Source organism: Papio anubis, chromosome 6, assembly GCF_008728515.1.
Source record: "Papio anubis isolate 15944 chromosome 6, Panubis1.0, whole genome shotgun sequence".
Classification (NCBI taxonomy): domain Eukaryota; kingdom Metazoa; phylum Chordata; class Mammalia; order Primates; family Cercopithecidae; genus Papio; species Papio anubis.
This window is the reverse complement of record NC_044981.1, coordinates 163948116-163974010: the sequence shown is the minus strand read 5'-3', so window position 1 is coordinate 163974010 and position 25895 is coordinate 163948116. Positions and strand designations below refer to the sequence as shown.

The window sequence follows — 25895 nt, the reverse complement described above, 5'->3', positions numbered from 1 at the left end:
CAGGGAGACCTGAGAAGATGACCTTTTCGTCCTGGGGAAGTGAGATTCAGAGCGGGTGTCAAGAGAAGGTTGCATCTTCCCATCTTCTCGACAAGAACAGAAAATTAAGTTGATTCCAAATGTCTATTTCCTGAGGTTCAGCCTTTCAAACAGAGACTATTTTTTAAAGCTTTAAGTTGGTTGCATTTAGCACATAATCAAACAAGATGAATATTTTTCATGACTTATGAGTTCCCCATGTCAAAATTTCGTTTTTTATCATTTTGATTTACAGTTCTCAGTTGACATTAATAGACCCGAAGGCAAGAATAGCAAGCATACTTCTAAGCCCTAGCTAGTGGTCCACTTGTAACATGCTATATTTTACCAAAAAAAAGTCAACAAAATAAAATTATTTTCTCTACGGCAGGAAATTTGGGCTGTGAACTTACATGTGATGTAAAAGTAGGCACCTGGCGGGGAAGTCTCAGAACACAGGTCCCGCTTGTTTTCTGTTCTCCTGTGAAAAGCCCACATTCTGTTCTGCCCTTTCCGACATCTTCAGCTGGGGGACGAGTAAGAACATCTTTTTGTTTTGTTTGGGGATCCAGCTAATGAGTTCACCTGGAAGCCTCAGGGCCAATGATCTGCATTTAGAAAGCGGCAGCCACAGCAGGTGGTGTCTCTGTGTGTTGTTTGTATCAGGTGTTGAATGGGGCAGTTGTGACTGTGGCCACCCTGACCCCAGGGCAAACATACAAGTAGGAGATAAGCACTTTAATAAAACACAAAACATGGTCGAAAGTCCTGGTGCTGACTGTCTGGGGCTCAGCCACGCCCACCGACTTAGAGGCAGAGGCTGCAGAATGCCAGGGCGAGGTGCATTTCTCCCACCTCATACTGCAGTGTTCATAGAGACCACGGGAGACTAGGATTATGCTCTTTCTGCAGAATCTTCCTGTAAACCCACCACCTTCCCTAGAAACAGCACAGCCCATGGACACTAAGATGAAAAAGGAGGAAGTACAGGAAGAAAAACGACATCCAAATGGCAAGGGTCCGGTTTCCCTGAGTCAATTTCCAGGAGCTCTGCATGCCGCTCCCTCCAGACAGGCCACGGACACGGGGCGCTGACCTGGAGGCCAGACGTTTCCAGCATTGTTGACTGCCAGTTTATTTCCAGTAAATAAAGCAATACACTTTTCAGGAGGAAAATTTGTTTGTCTTAAATACTTAAAAATTCCCCAAAACTATAGCCTCAAGTATCTTCCAGCCACCACATTTTAGCCCTTGAGGAGAGCTCAGTTCCGGAAGGACACGTCAAGGTGGCGGTGGTCGGCATTGACTCAGGAAGCGGTCAGAAGAGGCACTGGCTGAGGCTGCAGCCACGGTGTTTTGTGAGTTCCGAGGAGACCCAGTCCTGCTTGGGGCAGCACATCATCGCTTCTTCTTCAGCTCAACAGGTGGTTCATCTAACGCCTCTTGTTGGCCTGTTAGAAACTGGAAGTCGGCCTCATGCTTGCTTTGCTGAGTGAACTCTGCCTCGGTAAAGGCGAGTTTATGTCCTGCAAGCGCATAAAGCATTTGGACAAGTGAGCAACAGGGAATGCTACTTGCAGTAACAGTTTGAATTCCCTGAAATGCTTTTGTGTTTAGTGCAGTGGCTGTAGTGGTTCGTCAGGGGAAAAGGAAACCCACATCATTTGAGTACCTGATCTTGCTGTCTCCATAGGTAGGTCCATGAGACATAAGTGATGTTCCTCCTTGGCTAAGTGCATGGAGGAATCAATCACTCAAGCTCATGAAACTGTAAAGGTGAGGACACAAGACCTAGGTAACATGCTGTGCCCTCTACTAGTGCCATCCTTCCTTTCTCCCCACAACCGACGGTCTCCCACCTCTGCCTGCCCCCACGTCCATGGCTCCCCACCCTCCCTCCCAGGTCTTCATCACGTTCCTCTTCTCGTGACTCATCTTGCATCTACTTCTTGTGTATCTTGCATTGGATATGCCAAAATTCTTTCCCTTTTTGTATTTTGTTTCTTTTAATAATATAAACTCCAAAATAGATTGTATGATTCTTTTCATGTGGAACATTTTAAAAATTATTTGTGCTTTATTACTTCTGAGAGTAACTGATTCTTTAAATGTTGCTGGGGTTTTTAGTGTTGGTTAAAAATTCATCTTTGGATACAGAACTGAACATATTCTTGCTTCATTCACCGAGTTGGTTTGGGAGTAGGTGAAGGAGTCGTCTTGGTTCAAACCCCATCAAATAGGAGGCTGCTGTCCCGGCCAGCAGGTGGTGCACACCGCCAAGGTTTGTTTGGTGGATGGTTGAAGACAGTTAAAGCAGCCAAGCATTTGCTTTTACTCCCTTTGTATTTTCTCAGCTGAATTGATGCCTATATTTCTGAGCTATGGTTAAGAGTGACAGTGCGATATAAATAATGAAGACACATTTTGTCATCTGGAATTTTCAAATGCACTTATCTTAACTCCCCAGATCTTGAGACTATTTCTCTCAGATATTTTCTTTTGCTAATTTTCACATGAGTACTATTTTCAATGCGAAGACAAAGATCTTCTTTCTACATTCCTTGTCCAGCATTATGCATATGAGGTTATATAATATTTGCTGATAGTTAATGAAAATCAATACATCTTTGGGATGGGCTGTAGGAGCATATAGATCAGAAGAATGGGATGAAAAGGAAAGAAAAAGGTGCCAAGAGTAATTTTTACATAGTAATTACCACAATTCCTATGGCCCAGGATTCTAAACTCACCAAGTCACCAGCCATGGATGATCGAGACTGATGGCCACTGTGTGCACGAGCTCATGAAAGACGGATGTTTGTGGGACAGATCGTAGCACTTATTCATTACTGATAACCACACTCAGGGATGGGAATTTGGACCTGATCTATTCCGTTAGTACAATCTGGGGGGAAATATCACAGCTGGTGTCTAGAATACCATGTAGGCGATAATCATATAACAATTCTGAATAGAAGAAAAATAATGAAACCACAATAATCAGACTTTACATCATTTTTCATCTTGGAGTTTTTGTGTTTCCATAAAGGCAGGACGGGCACCGAGCAAAAGTTGTGCCATCACCACCTTCCCCGACACCAGCCAGAAGGAGCCGAGCGCAGATAAGAAGACGACCGTCATCCGGTTTTCTAACGGCGACGTGAAGAAGGTCAAACCCGATCAGAGAGTGGTGTGTACAATGGATCTTGTTTTTTAAAGACCTGTCTTTTTTTAAAAGAAATCAAAACTAACTCAGTTATTAGGAATGACTCTGCACATCCATACCCCATCTCCTCTGGGTGTTCAGGATGGGGTGGGGGGGAATGGGCAGAGCACAGGCTGTGGAGTCGGGCAAGGTTGTCTATGAACCAGGCTGTTTTTTGCTTCCTCGGTGCGCTCAGGCAAGTGAGACTCTGTCATCAAGACCCTCGGATCTGCGTGGTGACACAAGAGTGCACCAGCACCCCTCCTGGCTCTGAGTTCAGTCATTGTTTTCAGCTTTTCTAAACCTCTGCAAAATGTGGTGGATAATTACAACCTAACTCAACAGATGGCTATGAAAGTAACATAGTCCATTAAATAATGTCTCTTCTGCAGAACTCTCTAGAAACACAATGGTAAACAGTTAGTAAATGTGCATTGATTGTAGAACTAGCATTAGTATTGCAACAAAGTTAGAGTCAGGAGCTAATCCCTGGTACAAGCTGGAGGTGAGATTCAGGGAGGTGAGATTCAGGGCTGTGACCCCCTGGTTCACACTACATGTCTCTGTGTGTCCAGGGATCACAGACAGAAAACACAGATGCTGAGGAGTCTGGAGGGTTTCCAGGCAATGTCTCCAGGGTGGCAATACTTTTGTCCAGATAATCCAGGGTATAACTTGATTCTCACTGAAGAAAACCTGGGTAATTTACAAAACAGATTGTAAATAAGGTGAGATAAGGGAGGTTAGGGCAGGGCTTGTAGTGCATTGAAAATAGTCTCTTAGTACCCACACACTACCAAATTGTATTCTAAACAGTTCCTTCTTTAGAATGATCAATTTCCCTGTTGTTAGCCAAGCTTTGGGTACAAATTTAGAGGCACAGGGTCCAGGAGTTCCGAGAGACTGCAGAGCGCGTCTCTGGTTTTTGTGTTACTTGCTTTAATGAGAGGCGCCTACTTGTGGCTCTGTGATTTTATCCCACCTAAGCCTCTTGACCCTTCCTGAGGGTGGATGCTAGAAGCCCTGAGTGTGGACACAGGCGTGGTGTGCCCGTCACGTGCTCTTCCACCAACCTGAACTAACTCACATGCTCCCTTTTTTTCTCACGGGGAAATGCAAACAAGGAGAGCTTGGATGACCCCCTTTAGACGGTGGCCTGTGTTATACCATGGCCCAGTGGAGGAATCTGTGATACTGATCTCATAGCCTGCCCCAGCCTTTCATTGTGAGGTCTGGGTTTCCGTCACTTTGGAGTAGGAAATAGCTGTTTCTTAGCCAGACATGCAGGTGTAGAGAGGCAGAGTGTGACAATATAAGAATTGATGAGGTGAGGATGAGTTAGTGGGAGAGAACAGGGCCTGGCACAGGCCTTGGAAGGACATCCTCCTGTTCTGACCTTTTGCGTGGTCAGAGGGAATGGCCACTGCAGGCCAGCGAGTGTGCACCTCCCCAGGTCTCCTGAGGGCACCTCCGTTCCCTTCGAACCTCTCTGGTCTCCAAAGGGAACCCCGACCCCAGCGAGGAGCCAGAGCTTGGACTTGATCATTATTGGAATGATGCAGAATTGAGCATTTGTGACTTTCTTCTGACATTTGGACAAATTTCCCATGTGAGAAAAATGCCTTTAAAATAATGGCACAGAAATAGTCCCTTCGACTTCAGTGTGGTGGTTTTTCTAAATAAGTCACCTCTCCTATTCTCTCCTGCCTTCTCTCAGCCTTTCTTTGACGGGCAGCGATGCTCTTGCCATGATAGATGCAGACATGCAGTGACCCGCCAGGTCCCAGAGCTCGGGAGAGAGTGGATGCCTGTCCGTGGTCCCACTGCAAAATGAACATGTACATCTCACTGATGTCTACTTCTGGATCCTTAATTTTTTTTTTTTTTTTTTTTGAGACGGAGTCTCGCTCTGTCGCCCAGGCTGGAGTGCAGTGGCGCGATCTCGGCTCACTGCAAGCTCTACATCCCGGCTTCACGCCATTCTCCTGCCTCAGCCTCCAGAGTAGCTGGGACTACAGGCGCCTGCCACCACGCCCAGCTAATTTTTTGTATTTTTTGTAGTAGAGACAGGGTTTCATCATGTTAGCCAGGATGGTCTCAATCTCCTGACCTCGTGATCCGCCCGCCTCGACCTTCCAAAGTGCTGGGATTACAGGCATGAGCCACCATGCCCGGCCTGGATCCTTAATTTTTTAATAATTCCCCCTTCCCTACTTATGGTCAAGGCTCGCTTGACCCAGATGACTGTCCTCTTCCAAAGCAGCTCTTCCCCTCTTCTTTTCCCCACTTTATTGGAAACCAGAGGGTGTCACAATGATGGGAAACTTCACAGTAACATGACAATTCAAGAGGCATAACCCAGGGACAGTTGATGACTGGAGCATTTCTGCTGTTTGGAGCTGCTGGGAGACCCTTGGTCTGCGAGCTGTGAGGTTTGGGTCTTGGGGCTCCCCACTCATATTCACTATGCTGGACCTGGATCTCCTGCGGGCCCCCAAGGTTGCCAGGTCCAGCAAACTCTAGCTCAGAACCCACCAGGTGAAGGACTGGGAACTCCACCTCGGTCCAGTCCTCTCTCCCACTAGCCTAGAGCCACAGTGTCTTGACTTCTGGGCTTGGGTGACAAGCCCTCTCCCCATGTCCCCTTGCCGTGGAGGGTGCCCATGGACAGGGTCAGCCCACTCCCACCTGCTGGGACGGTGCTTTTACCCACCTGCAGGAAGGACTTTACTAGATTAAATCCAGGTTCCAAATGATAACACAGACTGCCTCCCAGCATAGGTGTTTCTGGTGCTTACAGATTTACTATCATGCAAATGCTCAGATGACGCGCACGACCTACCCTGATGGTTTGGAAGTTGTGCAGTTTCCTAACAAGCAGACAGGTGAGTGACATCACCAGGAACCCACCAGGAACCCGCATGGGTAGGTGCCTTTGCATGTGAGTCTGTAGAGGTGTGGAGACTTGCAGGTTAGCAGACACTTGAGCCCTGTAGGCAAGTTCCCCACAGCAGCAGCTGTCCAGATAATTTGGGGCTTACCCTGCTTCATGCATGTTTTCCTGGTTCTTATCCAAGAGCTGTGAGCCTGCGGCTTCCGTGCGGGTGTGTAAGTGCACCCAGGTCTGGACGCCTCTGTAAACGCCGTCAGACCTCAGTCGGGGGCTTGTGTTTCAGCTTTTCTGGGTGGGCCTGGCTACATGGCTCGAGCAACAACCAAGATAAATGGGTGTTACTTATTCGCACAGTGCAGCCAGCTTATTGTCCTAAAAGCCACCATGTTCTTTCCCGAAGTCTCGCCTGGACTCTAAAATGCCATCCTCTGGGTAACCCCTGGGTCTCTTGGGAACTGGGCTGCACAGCAGGAGGTGAGCGGAGGGCAAGCCAGGGAAGCTTTATCTGTATTTACAGCCACTCCCCATGCTCTGTTAGGCCTGAGCTCCGCCTCCTTCAGATCAGTGGCAGCATTCCATCCTCATAGGAACACGAATCCTACTGTGAACTGTGCACGTGAGGGATCTAGGTTGCGTGCTCCTTGTGAGAATCTAATGCCTGATGATCCATCACTGTCTCCCTTCACCCCCAGATGAGACCCTCTAGTTGCAGGAAAAGCAGCTCAGGGCAGCCAGGCACAGCGGCTCACGCCTGTAATCCCAGCACTTTGGACGGCTGAGGCAGGCAGATCACAAGGTCAGGAGTTTGAGACCAGCCTGGCCAACATAGTGAAACCCCATCTCTTCTTAAAAAAAAAAAAAAATACAAAAATTAGCTGGGCATGGTAGCAGGCGCCTGTAATCTTAGCTACTCGGGAGGCTGAGGCAGGAGAATTTCCTGAATCTGGGAGGCAGAGGTTGCAGTGAGCTGAGATCATGCCTTTGCACTCCAGCCTGGGTTACAGTGTGAGACTTTGTCTCAAAAAAAAAAAAAAAAAGCTCAGGACTGCTACTTGTTCTACATTGCGGTGAGTTGTATGATTATTTCATTATAATGTAATAATAATAGAAATAAAGTGCACAGTAAATTTAGTGCACTTGAATCATCCAACATTCGCACAACCCACACCCATGCCAGTCCATGGAAAAATTGTCTTCCACGAAACTGGTCCCTAGTGCCAAAAAGGTTGGGGACCACTGCATTAGATGAGAGAACTGTTTGGGCCAGGCGCAGTGGCTCACGCCTGTAATCCCAGTACTTTGGGGGGCCGAGGTGGGCGGATCACCTGATGTCAGGAGTTCGAGATCAGCCTGGCCAACATGGTGAAACCCCAACTCTACTAAAAATACAAAAATTAGCCGGATGCGGTGGTGTGCACCTGTCATCCCAGCTACTCAGGAGACTGAGGTTGGACAATCGCTTGAAAACTGCAGGTGGAGGCTGCAGTGATCCTATATCGTGCCACTACACTCTGGCCTGGATGCAGGGTGAGACTCCATCTCAAAAAATAAAAATAAAAAATTCTAGTTTGGTGATGAACTTACTAATATTTATTTGTAATTTTTCTCTTTATTAGGAATTTGTTTCTTTTTAAAAATCCTTAACCAGTGACACATATTTTTATACCTTTAATGCTTTCTGCTTTAAGTCTATTAAATCTAATAGGTACAGCAGCTTTCTTTCAGTTAGTTAACATATGCCTGGTATATCTATTCTTTCTTTTGCTACTTCTAAATCTTTACCTTTAAATATGATCTTATAAGAAACAGACATTTAGAAAAATATATAATCTGAAAATAACTTTCCTTTTAACCTGAGGTTTTATTGCATGAACTGAAAATGTATCAGTATCCTAACTGTCCTCTACAACCAAATCAAGAGTCTTTTAGTTCTAATTCTCCTCCCCAGTCTTTCATGCCATTGTGTTGGCTTCTGCCAGGATTTTTACTCTAAGTTGTTTTCACCTCCAGTATTAGTTATGATTATCACTGTGGTGTTTATGTGGCCAGTGTTTACTTTAAACTTTTTAAATGTATGCAGAATTTGGGGCTTTTCTTTCTTGTATCTTGGGCTTTTCTTCTCGGCACCACTTCCTTCTACTTGACGAGCATGAAGAGATGGGGGCAATCAACCCTATCAATTTTGGCTCACCTGAAAATGTCCTTTGTTTTGCCTTGTTCATGAATGGTCGTTTGTCCTGATGCACCTTCTGACTCCTCATCCCGTAGCTATTCCATGGCCACTGTGCAGCAGGCATTGTTTTAGGGCTAGGGATTCAGCAGTGAGCAAATCTGTGAAAAGTTCTTATTTCATGACATTTTATTGGAGGGAAGCATAAAATAATCAGGTAAAAATAAAAATCAATATAAAATATCAGTCTGCATGAAAAGCTACCAAGACAAACAAGAGGGTAGAAAGCGGACAGGGAGTGTGCTGGGCTGCTGTCTTAGGGGCCGTTGAGGAGGGCCTCACTGAGAGGTGACATTTCAGGGAGCCATGAGTGATGTGAGAGAGGGAGCTGTGTGCATGTCAGGAAGAACATTCTAGAGTGAGAAAGAGCCATGAAAAGTGTGGTGTGTCTGAGGAAGAGCAAGGAGGCCGGTGTGGCAGGGGTAGAGGAGATGAGGTCAAAGTGCCAGGACCAGGCTGTGTAGACCATTGTGGAGAAGCTGTTGGAGAATCTTGAGCAAGGGAATGACAGTGATTTTTCTCAGCGTGTTGAGGACTTTATTCCAGGCCCACACAGTGTCTGCTGGAGGATCTGATGGTGGTCTAATTTCTCCCTTTGACTGTGATTTTTTCCCTTGCTGCATTTAAGCGCTGTTCTGTCTCCAGCTACATTATGATCTGTCTAGTTATGGATTTAACTTTGTTCATTGTATTGGGGATTTGTTGTGCCTTTTTTTTTTTTTTTTTTTTTTTTTGAGACGCAGTCTCTCTCTGTCACCCAGGCTGGAGTGTAGTGGCGTGATCTCAGCTCACTGCAATTTCTGCCTCCCCAGTTCAAGTGATTCTTCTGCCTCAGCCTCCCAAGTAGCTGAGATGACAGGTGCATGCCACCATGCCTGACTAATTTTTTGTATTTTTAGTAGAGATGGAGTTTCACCATGTTAGCCAGGATGGTCTCGATCTCCTGATCTTGTGATCTGCCCGCCTCAGCCTCCCAAAGTGCTGGGATTACAGGTGTGAGCCACTGCAGCCAGCCTGTTGTGCATCTTAAATATAACCACTGTGTCTTTCATAAGCTAGGGTTGCCAGATTTAGCAAATAAAAATGCAGGATGCCCAGTTGAATTTGAATTTCAGGTAAACAATAAATGAATTTGTTTTTGTTATGAGTAGGTTTCATTGAGTATGTGGGACATATTTACACCAAAAAGTCATTTGTAGTTTATGTGAAAATTCAGATTTAACTGGGTGTCCTATATTTTATCTGGGAACACTATCAAGTTCAGGGAAATTCACAGCTATTATCTTTATCAATCTTACCTTTCCTCCACCTCCAATTATAGCTGCATGACACCACCTCATTCTAGCCTCTTTCCATCTTCACATATTATATTTTCTTGTGATCATCTGGGTAAATTATTTATCTATTTCCTCAGTATTCTCTTCAGCTGAATATTATGTGCTATTTAATACATCATTTTGGCTTTAATTTTGAAGATTATATTCATTTCGTTTGTTCTTTTTCAAATCCACCTAGAATTTTTTCTCGTTTTCATTTTCAATTTCCTACTTTAATTTTTAAAATATTCTACAAACATTTGCCTTGTCATCTGTTTCTAGTAGCAGGATGCTTGCCATCTCGGAGCTCTGCGTGGCACTGGCTGCAGCTGGCTTGTCTCTGCTGGTACTTCCTCATGGTGTTGCGTTCCCTCACCTATTTTATATTTGTGCTAGTGGCTTGTGTTGGTGGCAATCATATGGGGCCCAGTCTGGGAGATACTATCCAGAAAACTTTGTGTTTGTTTCTGCCAGGTGTTCCAGGGCACGACCAGCCTGGGATCACTTCATGTTAGCTTCTTAGTTTAAGGTGTCCCAGGTACAGGTAGCAGAATTGCAATTGCTAAGGGTAAATGAGGGTCACCCGGTAGTGACACATTCTTTGGAAATAGCTCAGAGATAGACAGCCACACTCCTTGGTGCTCTCCATCTGCCAGCAGGGAGATATTTTCTAGTTCCCTCTTTCCTTGGGGCTCTAACCTTCAGAGAGTGTCCTCTTTAAGCATGAATGCAATTCCAATTCCCAGACAAAGCCCTTCATCCTATCCCAGCAGAGCGACTAAGGGCCAAACCTCCTGGAGACTGCAGAGGACAACAGGGCAGTCGCAGGTCAGGTTCGGGTCTGCATTCCAGCACCCTCTGGGATTTGTGGCTCCTTCCACGAACTTGCATGTTCATTTCCCAGGGTTTTTGTGATTTACTTGAGCATTCCTCAGTATTTGTAGTGGATGTGTGGGTGGGATGTCTGATCTGCCCATTGCCATGGCAGAATCAAGGCCTCTGTGGGGCATCTGCTCCTCCGTGACACAACGGACCTCCAGATGGGCCCCTGAAGCTGCTGAGACTCAGGCTGTCCTACGAGTTCCTGGTTCCCAACCCTTTTTCTTTTTGTCCTAATATTTCAGCCAGCGCAGCTGTGTGTCTTGTTAGAACGTTCACCTTCACAGGCTGTCATTTAGGCTCTCACTGGGCATGTAGCAGCAAATTGGGCACTAGAGCAATTGTTCTCTTGAGTGACCTCCAGCAAACATTTGACAAAAGAAAAATTACACTTGCTAGTTTGTGAAGGTCATGCTGAGCGATTAATATTAACGCCAGTCTTTTGAAAAAGAAAAGTATTTACAGGTCTGTATTTTATTTTTGTTTAAAAGGCCTAAAACTTTGACTCTCAGCTGGTCCATGTAGAAGGTCTCAGTTCATTTTCCAGCAGGAATTCTAAGTTCTGTTACTATTCTTGGATATATTTGTCATACATTCAACAGTTCTACCTATGGCTGACATTTCCAGAACAGAGTGAAGCAGAAGTGCCATTGTTTCCACTCCTTCCATTTTATAGGTGCAATTGTGTGTGACGTGCATGGTTCTTATACATTCATACAAATCAGCCAAGAATCGTGCATTGATATGTACCAGGCAGTGAGTGAATTCATTTGCTCTCAGCTGTTGACCCAAAGAAGAGCCTCCAGTTTCTCCAGGGTGTTCCATTAATACACAACAGGAAAACAATCTTTTACAATTTTGTGCTAAAAATCATTTTAAGGGGTAGAATATTTCCTCAGTTGTCAGGTTCTTCACTGTATTTATTTTTCTTAAATATATTTTGTGGGCTGGGCATGGTGCTCACACTAGTTATCCTGGTGCTTTGGGAGGCCACAGTGGGAGGGTCTCTTGAGGCCAGGAGTTAGAGACCACCTGGGAAACATAACAAGACCCTGGTCCTGCAAAAAAATAAAAAATTAGCTGGGCATCGTGGCATGCTCTTGTAGTCCCAGCTACTCGGGAGGCTGAGGCAGGAGGATCACTTGAGCTCTGAGTCTGAGGCTGCAGTGAGCCATGATCACACCACTGCATGCCAGGCTAAGTGACAGAGTGAGGCCTTGACTCTAAATACACACAAGCAGAGAGACAGACACACACACGTGTGTGTGTGTGTGTGTGTGAGTGTGCTGCCCCTTATCTGTCAGAAACTGCTAACAGTTGACAATACAAATAAAAAAGAAGCAAATGGATAGTAAAAGAACAAATGGAGGCCGTGTGTGGTGGCTCACGCTTGTAATCCCAGAACTTTGGGAAGCAGAGGCGGGCAAATAACTTGAGGTCAGGAGTTCCAGACCAGCTTGCCCATATGGTGAAACCCTGTCTCTACTAAAAATACAAAAATCAGCTGGGTGTGGTGGCACATGCCTGTAACCCAAGCTACTCGGGAGGCCAAGGCAGGAGAATTGCTTGAACCTCAGAGGTGGAGGCTGCAGTGAGCTGAGATCACACCACTGCACTCCAGCCTGGGCGACAGAGGGAGACTCCATCTCAATGAAAAACAGAACAAATGGAAACTCATCAATTAAGTTTAATTTGGCAGCTTTTCTTTTTTCACAAACACATCAAGCAGCTGTGCGTGTACCCCACATGCAGGCACTGTAATCACGTTCCTGTTCCTATAATGAAATAGGCACAGTGCAGCAGTATTTTCAGCAGACTGCACAGCGAGTTCCTCTGCGTCAAGGGTTCTGTCTCCAGTGCAAGGTGAAAGTCACTGTTAATCATCCCTGGAGGATGCCGTAGAGGGTGAATTATGGCCCTTTCCTACGATTTATTATCCAGCTGAAAACTGCAAATCAATATGAAAATGTAAAGTTGAATGTTTACTATAGTCAGTCAAAAGCATTCAGAAGCAGAGGGCACTGACTGTGGGGTTAATAATGGACCTTTGACCTCAAACACAGGGACTCAGGGAGTCAGACAGCGTATGGGAGGGAAAGGAAAATTTCAGCCAGAGATCACTTAGCAAAGTTGGGAGAATCTAAATTTTGTGTTTTAATGAGACCAAGATCATTCTGCCTACAGCAAGATGTTCAATTGTAAATAAAAAATGACAGAGCAGGTACAAAACTGCATGTAGAATATCGGTTCTTTATGGAGTGTGCCTTATCCTGTTCAGGCTGCCATAGCAAAATGCCACAGACTGGCTGGCTTGCCAACAACGGTGTTGGGGGCTGGAAGTCCATAATGAAGGTGCCAGCAGCTGTACTGTCTGGTGAGGAGTGCTGCCTGGTTCACAGGTGGCATCTTCTCATTGCAGCCTCACATGGTGGAAGGGGTGAGACAGCTCTCTGGGGTCCCTTTAGTAAAGGCGCTAATCCCATTCATGGGGCTCCACCCTCATGACCACATCACTGCTCAAAGGCCTCATCTCCCAACACCATTGCTTTGGGGATTAGGTTTCAACACAGGAATTTGGGGAGGGCACAGCATTCAGCCCGTAGTAGAGCAGATCACCACAAAATATATTTAAGCAGCTAAGTGACACACAAGTGTCCTGGTTTACAAATACAAATCTACTGAATTTGCAAAGATAGGTGTGTATGTTGTTTACATCCTGGGTGAAACAGCGAAACACAGTAAATGCGCTCTCAGATGTTCACACAGTTTTTCTTCTTGAGTATTTTCATATAGTATTGAAGTCCTTAAACTTTTATTATAAGTAGGGTTGCCAGATTTAACAAATATATTGATTCAAGTCCCTCACTGAATTTGAAATATCAGATACACAGCAAGTAATTTTTGATATAAAAGTATGTTCCATGCAATATTTGAAATATACTTACGTTAAAAATTATTCATCATTTGGCCAGGTGTAGTGGCTCATGCCTGTAATCCCAGCACCCTGGGAGGCTGAGGCAGGCAGATCATCTGAGGTCAGGAGTTTGAGAGTATCTGGCCAACATGGCGAAACCCTGTCTCTCCTAAAAATACAAAAATTAGTCGGGCGTGGTGATGCATGCCTGTAATCCCAGCTACTCGGGAGGCTGAGGCAGGAGAATCGCTTGAACTGGGGAGGTGGAGGTTGCAGTGAGCCAAGATTGTGCCATTGCACTCCAGCCTGGGCAACAGAGTGAGACTCTGTCTCAAAAAAATAATAATAATAAAAATAAATTATTTATGGTTCATCATTTATCTAAAATTCAATGATACCTGGCAACCCTAGTTATAAAGCCAGATGATTAGAAAATACTCTACAAATCTCAGGAATATTTTATAGATTACTAGGATAGAACATGTTTCTAAACAGACTCAATGTAACATACTCTTAAAAACTGCATTCTGCAGAAAAATTCTACCGCGATGGCTCCAAAGAAATTGTGTTTCCCGACGGGACAGTGAAACATCTCAAGGATGGACAGGAAGACACCTTATTTCCCGATGGGACAATCGTAAGGGTGGAAAGGTCAGTAATGTCAGACAATGCGAACCCAAAACATCCCCAGTTTTTGTTTGTGTATTTAATAATTTCCTTATATTAATTTAGATTTTTGCAAACATTTAAGTGCTTGTATTAAAAATAATAATATTAATGTCATTGACTCCAGAAGTTTTGTCTTATGGCCTTGATTTGAATCCCTTTATAGAGACTGTGAGTTTCAAATGGACTTTCAGGTATTTACTTTACTGACATTGGCTGTGTTTGAATTATAACCGTAAAAATACACTCCAGTCTTCAGTGCTCACCTCAGACCACGTGGTCTAGAAGCCGAAGTCCATTGCAGAACACGTGCAAGCAAATGTTTAAGGCACAACAAGGAAGAGCTCATCAGAGCTGCTATTTCAATGCTAGTTTGTGCAGAAAGTAAAGATCCACCCAGCTGCCCAAGGGAGAGCGTGGGATGTTGTTTTAGACCTTCCCTTTCTTTCCTGATATTCAAGTGACCACTGAGTGAGCACTGTGGGCTGTGTCTCCTTGCTGCCCCGCCTCCAAGCTTTCTCTGAGTTCTGCAGTCTCCCACTCTCACCATTTCTCTCCTGGGCAATTACAATAGACTCCCCCAGCTTCCTCACAGCAGTCACAATCTTCCCTGTCACCTCCGGGGCCACTTTTCTGAAATGATTCTATGTGTGTCCCTGTCACTCCCTGTGTTAACCCTACCGTCCCTCTCACCGTCAGAGCCAGCTGTCAGCACAGGCTTCAGCCTGCAGGTGAGCAGACGCGGCTGACCTCCCGCCCTGCCTCCTGGTCCTCCACACTTGCCCTCTCTCACCCACACCAAGTTTCTGCTGATGCCCTGAGCCCACCGTGCACCTTTCCTGCCACTGCCCGTGGCCTTCTGCACCCTCATCTAACGAGCTTTGGAAGAAGGGCCCCAGGTGGGGCCATTATTCTGTACTCCCCCACCCCCTACTGGCCTCCACACTAGCAGCATTGGCCCTGGCGCACACTGCCCTTCCACGTGTTTCTCTTCTCAGGAATGGCGACAAAACCATTGTGCTCAGCAACGGGCAGAAAGAAATCCACACGGCCCAGTTCAAGAGAAGGGAGTACCCAGATGGCACCATCAAGACTGTGTATTGCAGCGGCTGTCAGGAAACCAAGTATGCCTCCGGGAGGGTTAAGATCAAAGATGAAGCTGGAAACATCATCCTGGATGAGAAGCAGATGAGCCCTCAACATGCAGCGTCACATGGGAAATGCCAATTGCAGTTTTTTGCTAAAACAGACAAAAACTAATAATGTATTAGCTGTCCCAAATGATCTTGGAGAGCCACTAAACCTTTAGGACTACCCAAGTTATCTAGAAATTGCAAAGAAAAGGACATTCTCTTCTCTATTTAGGAAATACGGTTAGAGCAGCACCCATCAGATAACAGAAGGCTCACAAAAGAAAGATTTCCATGCCCCCAGCAACACTGCACCCTCTTTGATCATCACAGGGGCCATTTCTGCCTTGTGATGGACCCAGGAGGTCTCTGCAGAGCAAGTGCCCTTGGACCAGCTGATTCACAAAGTGCTGAGCCCCTCTCCCCTTTATGGCCCACCCCAAGCACGGCTCATATCTCCAGCATTACAGAAGCTCAGCCTGGACAGTTCACCTCTGCTCACCGACACCCCTGTCCTCACTGGGACAAGAGGGAGACAATTCTAGTCACTACAAGGATACTCAAGTGGCGTCCAAGTCAGGTCAGGGCTCCAATAGTGCAGTTATCATGGCCTGTCACAGCCTGGGGAGCATGTTGCCTCCTGAAACTTGAGATTTTTAAAATCCCAATATAAAATGATAACCGTTACTTACTTCTTTTGTTGTTTTGCAGGCCACCTAGAAATACAAAAGCAGACTGGCATTCATCTAATTTTTATACTGAAATGTGGATGCCCCAAACATGATTTTGGAAAGAGATAATTTCTTGAAAGTCTTATCAGAAGATGCATAGTTTTTTAATTTTTTCAAGTATGTACTCATGTTCTTATGGACTACGATACCATGTTTTAGTACCAGGGATTATTTTAACCTTAATACTGTGCACGCATCATCGTAGTCCTCAATATTTGGTAATGCTATTTATAGTAACTCAAGAACCATGTGCTATCTGGCTTTGAAGGAAAAAAAGGAAGTCTACTACGATTGCAGTGGATGGAGGCCTTTTGTTTTCAGATGAATGCTAAAGCAATGTGAGGCATTTGTCAGGCATAACCAGCAAAACAAATCCATTATTAAAAAGCTATTTTGGGTTTGGCTGAAAGAATGGACTTGCCTATTGCTTTGATTGTTTTAAATCAGCTTATACTAAAAATTGTCACTGAAGCAAACAAAATGATACACGGTTGTACTGAAAAAATGCACTTCTCATTATCTGTGGGAGATCGGGGAAGAAACAAACACACAATTTTATCAGGAAGCCATGCGCAGGCATCAGATCACCTGCCTGACTGGAAGTTTTCATTAAATATCATCTGCAGTACACTCTCCAGTAGTGACGGGTGCAAAATCTGTCATCCAAATAAGATTAATTCAGTGTGCACATGGAATTAATACATTCCATGTGCGGGAAGCCCTTCATGGAATATACATTCTGCAATATTGGAAATCAGTACAAGCTTATTAAAACAACATTTCATACTGATTTGCAAAAAGTCAGAATTTACTTTTAGTTCTTAACAATCTCCCAAAGGCTTCTTATTAGATGTACAATCTGATTATATTTATTACATTAATTTTGAGGAGGGGTCTCTATTAACCTATTTGTAGGCACATTTATGCACAAATTGTAAACAAGCACATTTACTTGTTCAAAAAGGTAGCATTAAGACCATCACAAAACAATGACAGAGTATAAAGGGCTGGGAGATGGGGTGAGTCACACCCATCTGGGCCACTGTCTAACTGCCACCTTGGAAAAAATCTTCAGCTGTCCCCCACTTCCTTTTCCCTAAGTGGGTGACATTTCATCCCCTGCACGGCTCAGGGATGTTGTGGGGATGGATGAGAAGGGAGCAGGACAGAGGCGTCCCGTCCATTCCACCCAGGTGCTGCTCCTGAAGGGAGTCTTGGATGGAGCCCTCCTCTCTCTGCACGTGGAGTCCTGCAGGGCTCCATGTTTTCCTAAGGAGCACAGGTCCTCTCAGAGCATGGGCCCCAAGTTTCATCGCCATCAGGTGCAGCCTCTCCCGCCTCTTCTCTCCTGCTCCCCACAGCCCACATCATGCAGAAGGCCCTCCCTTAGGTTAACCCGACTTCTTCCGACTCATCGTTCCTTCCGCAAACATTCCTTGGCTCATCCTCCCCCACCCCCAGGCTAAGGCCCCCAAGTGCTCACTGAACCTTGCACTCCTCATGTCCTCCTCACACTGTATCCCAATGACCTGCAGACCTGCCTGTCCCCACCTAGACAACACATTGAGGATGGAGCTCAGTCACCTTCACCTTCACTCTCCAGCAGCTAGAGTGGAGAGTGGAGCCTCGGAGGCTCTGGAGTAAACGAAGAGGTGAGAATGTGGAGAGTGGCCTCGTGAACTCTGATTATTGGTGCTAAAGTGAAAGGGATTTCAACATAGAGGCTGACTCCCAAAACTGACGACTCTGTCTGATGCTCAGTTTATCAAATTCACCTTTGAAACTACCTTTTCTTGAGCACTTAAAGATTGATTCTAATTAAGTTTTCTTAATACGGCAATTATAGGTTTAGAATGGTTGATATTTTTGAACAAATACTTTATACAAGAGACAGAACCAAACAATTCAGATTATCACCGACTTCTTACAGACCTCCAATTTGAACCTACTCTACAGTATTAACCATGTTCTCATTATTCTATATTTTTTACATTTTCCTACAATTATTACTATAATTGTACAATTATTACTATAATTATTACTATAATTACTATATTGTATTTTACTTGTTTCCCTGCTTTAAAAAGAAAAACAGAAATCCTGTGGTTCGTCTTGCTGTGGGTGTGAGTGTGACAGCGGGAACTGTGTTACTCACTGGTTATTCCTCCTCCGGCATTTTAAACTCAAGGCACTGGACATCATACTCAACCTTTATGGTTAAACCTGACATGCTACATTAGCATTCTTGTGTTTCTAATGAACGCCGTTCACAGAAGTTTCAGTTTTTGCAACCTGGGATCAGGCCACATCATGACTGTCATTGCCTTTGTGGGAGCTTTTTTCCATTAAAAAATTTAAACATGTAAGTTTTGTTACTGCATTTGTATGAAGGTGGATATATCAATCGTGTATATTAAAACATTTTCTTACACCTAAGAGTTCATTTGTTTCCTTCTGATTTTTAAGAGAAATTAAAACATTTGCATGGGCTCCTAAAAGTATTGTGGGCCCTCATGTGCCTGATGGAGATGCTGGCCCTGCCTGGCGTCCCGCCTTGTATATTTGACTTTCCCCTGCCTGGTGTTCCGTCACGCGTGGTCCTGCCGTTCTGAGAGGTCAGCAGAGCTGGGGTTGGTGTTGGAAACGCTGGCATTCTTCACCTTCCGAATGAGCAGTGGCTTCCCAGAGAAGACTCATCCTGGAAAGGCAGGGTGGGGCTGCCGGGCAGCTCTCTGGACTCACGCTCGGGGGTCCGCAGCTGTCTCTGCTGTCAGGTGGCACCAACAGGATCGACTGTTATTTTTTGCTCGTGGCTCAATGCTCACTTTTTCCTAGGCTACTTGGCTTTCTTGTGGCTTCCCAGGTTTCTTATCTGCAACTGCAGATAGACAAAGTTTATATCTATACTTTAGAAGCAGACAATGGAAGGAATAAAAGCACATTCCTCATTTATTCAAGGCAATAAAATTAAATGTGTCATTATATTCTTTTGTATCACAACCATCTTTGTATAAAACTTTCTTCTAATATCATTTTCAATTTGTAATCAACTTACTTCAATTAACCATATTTCATTATTTTTTATTATGAGTTGATTCTCAAATGACCACAACTTTCTGTCTTTGTATCACTTCCCCTGATATCTAGGGAAGTGTCCTTGCTTGCTGGGAACACAGAGCACCCGGCAGGCTGCATTAGTTTCTGGGGCTGCTGCCTCACCTTACAGGCAGACCTTGGGGATACTGTGGATTTGGTTCCAGGCCACCACAATAAAGCTCATATTGCAACAGAGCAAATCACACAAGTATTTCATTTTCCCAGTGCCTATAAAAGTTTGGTTTATGTTATACTGTAGTCTATTAAGTGTGCAATAGCATTATGTCTAAAACATGAACATATCTCAATTTTAAAATACTGTATTGTTTTAAAAAATGCTAATGATCATCTGAGCCCTCAGTGAGTTACAATTGTTTTGCTGGTGGAGGGCTTTGCCTGGATGTTGATGGCTGCTGACTGATTGGGGTGGAAGTTGCTGAAGGTTGGGGTGACTGTGGCAATATCTGAAATAAGACCACAATGAAGTTGACTGCATTGATTGACTCTTCCTCTCATGAAAGGTTTCTCTGTAGCATGTGATGCTGTTTGATAGCATTTTACCCACAGTATAACTTCTTTCAAAATTGGAGTCAATCCCCTCAAACCCTACCCACTGCCTCATCAACTAAGTATACATATTCTAAATCCTTTGTTGTCCTATCAATAATGTTCACAGCATCTTCATCAGGAGTCAATTTTGTCTCAAGAAACCACTTTCTTTGCTCAACCATAAGAAGCCACTCCTAATCTGTTCAAATTTTATCCTGAGATTGCAGCAATTCAGCCACATTTTTAGGCCCCACTTCTAATTCTAGTCCTCTTGTTATTCCCACCTCATCTGCAGTTACTTCCTGCACTGAAGGCTTGAACCCCTCAAAATCATCCATGAGGAATGAAATCAACTTCTTCTAAACTCCTGTTAATGTTGATATTGTTTCTCCTCCCATGTATCATGAATGTTTTTAATGGCATCTAGAATGGTAAATCCTTTCTAGATGGTTTATAATTAACTTTGCCCAGATCCATCAGAGGAATCACTATCTATGGCAGTTATAGCCTTATGAGATGTATTTCTTAAGTAACAAGACTTGAAAGTTGAAATTTCTCCTTGATCCATGGGCTGCAGAATGGATGTGGTGTTAGCAGGCATGAAAGTAACATTACTGTCCTTGCACATCTCCATCAGAGCCCTTGGGTGCATTGCCAATGAACAGTAATATTTTGAAAATAGTCTTTTTTTCTGAGCAGTAGGTCTTGGTAATGGGCTCAAAATATTCAGTAAACCACTCTGTAAACAGATGTGCTGCCATCCAGGCTTTTTTATTCTACTTATAGAGCAAAGACAGAGTAGATTTAGCATAATTCTTTTTTTTTTTTTTTTTTTTTTTTGAGACAGAGTTCCACTCTTGTTGCCCAGGCTGGAGTGCAATGGCATGATCTTGGCTCATCGCAACCTCCACCTCCTGGGTTCAAGTGATTTTCCTGCCTCAGCCTCCCAAGTAGCTGAGATTACAGGCACCCACCACCATGCCTGGCTAATTTTTTTGTATTTTTTCTTTAGTAGAGACAGGGTTTCTCCATATTGGTCAGGCTGGTCTCAAACTCCTGACTTCTGGAGATCCACCCACCTCAGCCTCCCTATTAAGCATAATTCTTAAGGGCCCTAGGATTTTTGGAATGGTAAGTGAGATTGGCTGCAATTTTAAGTCACCAGATGCATTAGCTATTAACAACAGACATCCTGTCCTTTGAAGCTTTGAAGACAGGCATTGACTTTTCCTCTCTAGCTATGAAAGTCCTAGATGGCATCTTCTTCCAACAAAAGGCTGTTTCATCTACACTGACGACCTGTGGTTTGGTGTAGCCACCTCCATCACTTACCTTAGCTAGGTCTCTGGATAACTTGCTGCAGCTTCTCCATCAGCACTTGTTACTTCATCTTGCACTTTTAAGTTATGGACATGTTTATTTCCTTAAAACTCATGAACCAACCTCTGCCACTTTCAAACTTTTCTTCCATAGTTTTCTCACTCCTCTCAGCCTTTTTTGAATCAGCAATAAAGCTGTTTCACTTTCTTGTCATTCATGTGTTCACTAAAGCAGCACTTTTAATTTCCTTTGTTTTTCTTTGCATTCACAACTGGGCTAACTCCTGGGTGCAAAAGGCCTTGCTTTCAGCCTATCTCAACTTTGAACAGGCCTTCCGCACTAAGCTTAATCATCTCTAGCTTTCGACTTAAAATGAGGGATGTGTGTCTCTTCCTTTTACTTGAACACTTAGAGGCCGTTGTAGGTTATTAATGGTGTAATTCCACAATTGTGTCTCAGGGACTAGGGAGGCCTGAGGGGAGGGAGAGAGATGGAGGCAGCTGGTCAGTGGAGCACGTGGAACACAGGTGACATTGATTATGTTTTCCGTCTTACCTGCGTGTGGTTGTTGGTTACAAAACAATTACAAAGTAAAATCGAAGATCACTAGGTGCAGATCACCATGACAGACACAATTATAATGAAAAAAATCGAACTATTACAAGAATTACCAAAATGTGACATAGAGAGATGAAGTGAGCACAAGCTGTTTGAAAATGGGACCCATTGATGTGCCCCAACGGTGCTGCCACAGACTTTTTTTTTTGTATTTTTTAGTAGAGACGGGGTTTCACCAGTGCAGTATCTGCGAGGCACAATAGAGCAAGGCGCAATAAAACGAGGTCGGCCTGTGCGTGCAAACCCCTCACAGAGCGCTGTAAACACAATGTAGGAACGTCATGGAAAAGCCCGTTCTGAGCACCGGGCTACAGGGGGCGCTGTTGGGTAAACAGGTCATTTGGCGGCACAAAGCCGCTCACAGCGCATCTCTGAGGTAACGCGGTCACATTTACCTTTTCAGCATGTGCCGGGCCACAAACTGGGTCACTGAAAACCGCGGAAGTTCATTCTTCGCCCCCGGACCAGGAGGGCTGCGCCCTCAGGGAGCTGAGCGGTCCCCCTGAGGCCCCTTCGCTGCCCGCACAATTCAGCTGTGCCGACCCCAGCGCGGCGGTGCCGGGACCTGGTGAGCAGAGGAATCGTGGTGAGAAATGTGCACACGTCGTCCGGACAGACGGCCCCGTGAGTCTCCCGACAGAAAAGAGGACGGCGAGGCGGAGTCCTGAAGGCGAGGCTTGCAGAGGCGGGAGAACCAGGCAGACGGCCGCGGGCCTGCGGGGCTCCCGACGGCGACGAGGGCGGCGCCCCCCACACGCCTGCGCTCCGGGAAGGCGGAGTCTGTCAGCGCCGCCTGCGGGGTGTGGGAGCTGCGCGCTCCTTCCCTGTGGGGCGGAGCTGGCTGGAGCCGCTGCCTGAAGAAACTGGGCTGTGTCCTCCGCTCCGGGGAGGGGAACGTGGCCAGTGGAAGCCGAGTTCCTTCTGTTGCCTCCCGCAGCCCACAGCGAAGTCACTCTGAAGAGCATCTCGCAGGCCTGCGCTTCTGCTTCTCGTCGCCTTCTAGGCGGCTCTGACCTTGACACCCCTTTCCTGCTCTTGTTGTCTCCTCGAATCCTACAGGAAGGGAAATGGGGGTCCTGTTTTGAAACAAAATGGGAAAGAACCATAACCTTCAACTTCAGAACACTTCCAGTCTCCTGAAGATTTTTCACAGTCCGAGATCACCCATTTCCCAGGGTCCTTGAAATATTTCCTGGAGCCGCGCCTCTCCCAGTGCTCTGGCTGGAGACAGCAGCGGGGGCTGTCTTCCTCTGCGTCCTCGTGAACACCCGGTTTGGGGTGGAAGACTCAAAAAGAAAACCCAGGAACGCCCCATCCTGTCGTTCTCAGGGTCCCCCAGATCCCCGGGACTTCCTCTCTCTGCCCCTTGTCTTCCTGCGTTTGTTTGACGGGCCCTGCCCGAGGTTTCCGGTTGCACCTGCGGGAAGGAGGAAAACGCTCGCCTGTTCCATCTTCCTAGGAGTGGAAATCTGAGGCTTTTTGAATGACCACCGTGTATCGCCTTAATTCTCCTTCACTTTCAGCGGTTTTGTCTGCCCCGCCTCAGGAAGACCGTCTGTGTTCTTTCCTCCATAGCCCGGGCACCGAAGGCATGTGCCGTGCCTATAAATTTCCTGTCTCGTCCCAGGCTCTACGTGAGCTCGTTATTACTTCAGTTTAATCTGCGCACGTTTCACCGCAAGAGAGACACTGCCCAGATGTCTTTTCCTGACAGATGGCCCGAGGCTATTCTTGCCCTAAAACTTCAAATGCTCACTTAAAACCATCCTTCCTAACAACACAGGTTTTCCCATTTCTATGAGGTTGACCTTTACACCTGAAGAGTCATCAAAACCCAGCTGGTGATAAAGAAGTGACGATTTCAAAAAACGGAGGGAGAATGGAATCTGGTCTCTGGGTTTCAAGTGATTCCAGTTGCTTGCTTTAGTCTGATCGGAATGTTTGAGCATTTGAGGAAAAGGCCCTTAACTCGATTTGCCAAACCCCAGAAAGTAGGAGCTGAACTGACATTTAAAATCAGAATAGCCTTGACGGGCTTGCATTCTTACTTATGTCCTTTAAATCTTTCCTGGAACAGGGTTGAGAGCGTATAAATGTACAAATGCATGAAAACAGGCAATGAACAAAGTGTTCATTCCAGTCTCAGGTCTAAATTCCCTGGACCATGTTTTGTCTCTTGCCTTTTCTCTGAACTCCATGCATGTCAAGTCATTAAGTCATAGCCTTCTTTTTTTTAAGACAGACTCTCACTCTATGGCCCAGGGTCGTGGGATCTCAGCTCACTGCAACCTCTGCCTCCCAGGTTCAAGCAATTCTCCTGCATCAGCCTCTCGAGTAGCTGGGATCACAGGCGCACACCCCCAAGCCTGGCTGAGATCATAGGCTTTGTCAGCTGTACCCGCAGTCTCCCTGTGCACCCAGCCACGGTTAGCTGTCGCTCTCTTGACCCTGACAGTGACCCTTGCTGTTCGCAGTTGTGCCGTCCACTCTGCATCCCTATTTGCAACAGCTTAATCTTGCCTCTTTCAAAATAATTTCAACCAACAGTAATTGTATATATTTATTAGGTACAATGTGGAGTTTTGATGTAAGTTTGCATTGTGGAATGACTGAATCAAGATAAATAATTTATCCATTACTTTACAGGCATCATTTTTTTGTGTGTGAAGAAAACATTGAAAATCTATTATTTTAGCAATTTTGAAATATATACTACATTATTATTGACTGTCATCACCATGCTATGCAATAGATCACTAGAGCTTCTTTTATTCCAGCTCTTTGGGAGGCCGAGACAGGCAGATCACGAGGTCAGGAGTTCAAGACCATCTTAGCCAACGTGGTGAAACCCCATCTCTACTAAAAATGCAAAAATTAGCTGGGTGTGGTGGCATGCGCCTGTAGTACCAGCCACTCAGGAGGCTGAGGCAGGAGAATGGCTTGAACCCATGAGATGGAAGTTGCAGTGAGCCGAGATGGTGCCACTGCACTCCAGCCTGGCGACAGAGCAAGACTCTGCCTCAAAAAAAAAATAATAATAATAACATGTTTAGCTTTACTTCTTCATTTTTTTGCTTAATGTTTGATTATATAAAATGTAAAATTTTTTCAAGAGTTCTGCATCACAGGACATTAAACAGTAGAAATATCCGTTCCTTCACAGATTCAAGTTATATAAATTAAATCTGTAAATTTATTCAATATGGAAAGCTTGATGAAATAAATTTGAAAAGGACCCAGCAGAGCAATACTGCATTGCTTATGGATTATTAGTTACTTTCAGGATCTAAACCAAGATTCTAAATATTTAGACTGCTTTCATTGTATTTTATACTTAAATATCTCTCTATCTATACTGAGTCAAGCTACTGGACCAAAATGTCTGATTTAGGGAAGCATTTCATTTTATAGCAAAAGTTTTTCCATCTACAGTTACCATCTACAATGGAATTTACATTACGGTGCTGACAAAAACCTCCTGGTTCCTTTTGAACAATGTGCAATAAATTCATTATGTCAACCCCATGGTAAGTCAAACAGGTATCAAAAAACATGGAACAATTACACATAGTTCAGTAAAGTATAATACTAGTTTTTCTAATGTAAACATTAAGCAGTGAAATAAAACGTATCAGCTATAGTTGACTGGTTTCAGGAAAACCACATTTGAAAATTACATTATCTTCCTCATGTCATCCGTAGTCATTGACAAGATTTTGTGGGCCACCATGCTGTGAGCTGTGTGGATGTAGCAGTAAATGAACGAAGGCAAACTTCCTCGCACTGGTCATGAACTGTGGTCCCCACTCTTTCCCATCTTCCAGGTACAACCAGATCTTTGCATAAATCATAGATCAAATGAACAAGAAAATTCAACAGTTGCAGAAATGTCACTAACTGTGCTTCATCTGATCACTGGATGAATTTTGTCCTGGATAGCTTTCTGAGGCTTTTCTCTGGGTTCACTGTCCTCCTTTCTCTGGGTGCACTGTCGTCTTTTCTCTGGGTTCACTGTCATCTTTTCTCTGGGTTACCTGTCCTCCTTTTTCTGGGTGTGCTATCTGTTCTTTGGGTGCACCGTCATCTTTTGCAGTCTTGTCACACTCAGTATCAAAGTGCCTTCCTTCAAGGACATCACGACTTTCAATATTTGCAAGGACTGTGGCCCGTTTATGAACTGAACATTTGTATAGCCAATCCTTTGGTTGTTCGAGCACATTGTTTAGGTACTGTATGAGCATAGGATCAGTAGTTACAAGCAAGGTGAGTCTGTACTCTGCACTCCAGTGAAGGCTTCAGATGAGTATGTGCTGTGCTGAAATAAAATGCT

The 25895-nt window shown here is 44.9% G+C and overlaps 1 protein-coding gene and 1 long non-coding RNA gene across 13 annotated transcripts in view; one reads left to right on the top strand and one right to left on the bottom strand.

Annotated features, from left to right (window-relative positions):
* TCP10L2 (t-complex 10 like 2) overlaps window positions 1-24203 on the top strand; it is a 35948-nt gene extending 11745 nt beyond the window's left edge. For 5 of the 12 annotated variants that reach the window (XM_031667574.1, XM_031667573.1, XM_031667572.1 and 2 more), the window contains 4 exons: window positions 3068-3208; window positions 6024-6108; window positions 13989-14106; window positions 15120-15530. In XM_031667574.1, the coding sequence (XP_031523434.1) occupies window positions 3068-3208; window positions 6024-6108; window positions 13989-14106; window positions 15120-15381 (606 nt within the window). In that variant the 3' untranslated portion in view covers window positions 15382-15530. Of the gene's footprint in view, window positions 1-409; window positions 556-930; window positions 1195-3067; window positions 3209-6023; window positions 6109-13988; window positions 14107-15119; window positions 15531-21968 lie in introns of those variants that run through there. The other 7 variants (XM_031667575.1, XR_004184484.1, XR_004184483.1 and 4 more) reach the window with 7 other exon arrangements.
* On the bottom strand, window positions 17826-22074 carry LOC116275399. The gene is made up of 2 exons (XR_004184487.1): window positions 21961-22074; window positions 17826-18860 (listed from the first exon to the last, which is right to left on the bottom strand). It is a non-coding gene; the product is annotated as an uncharacterized LOC116275399 (long non-coding RNA).
* Window positions 24204-25895: the final 1692 nt, after the last annotated feature.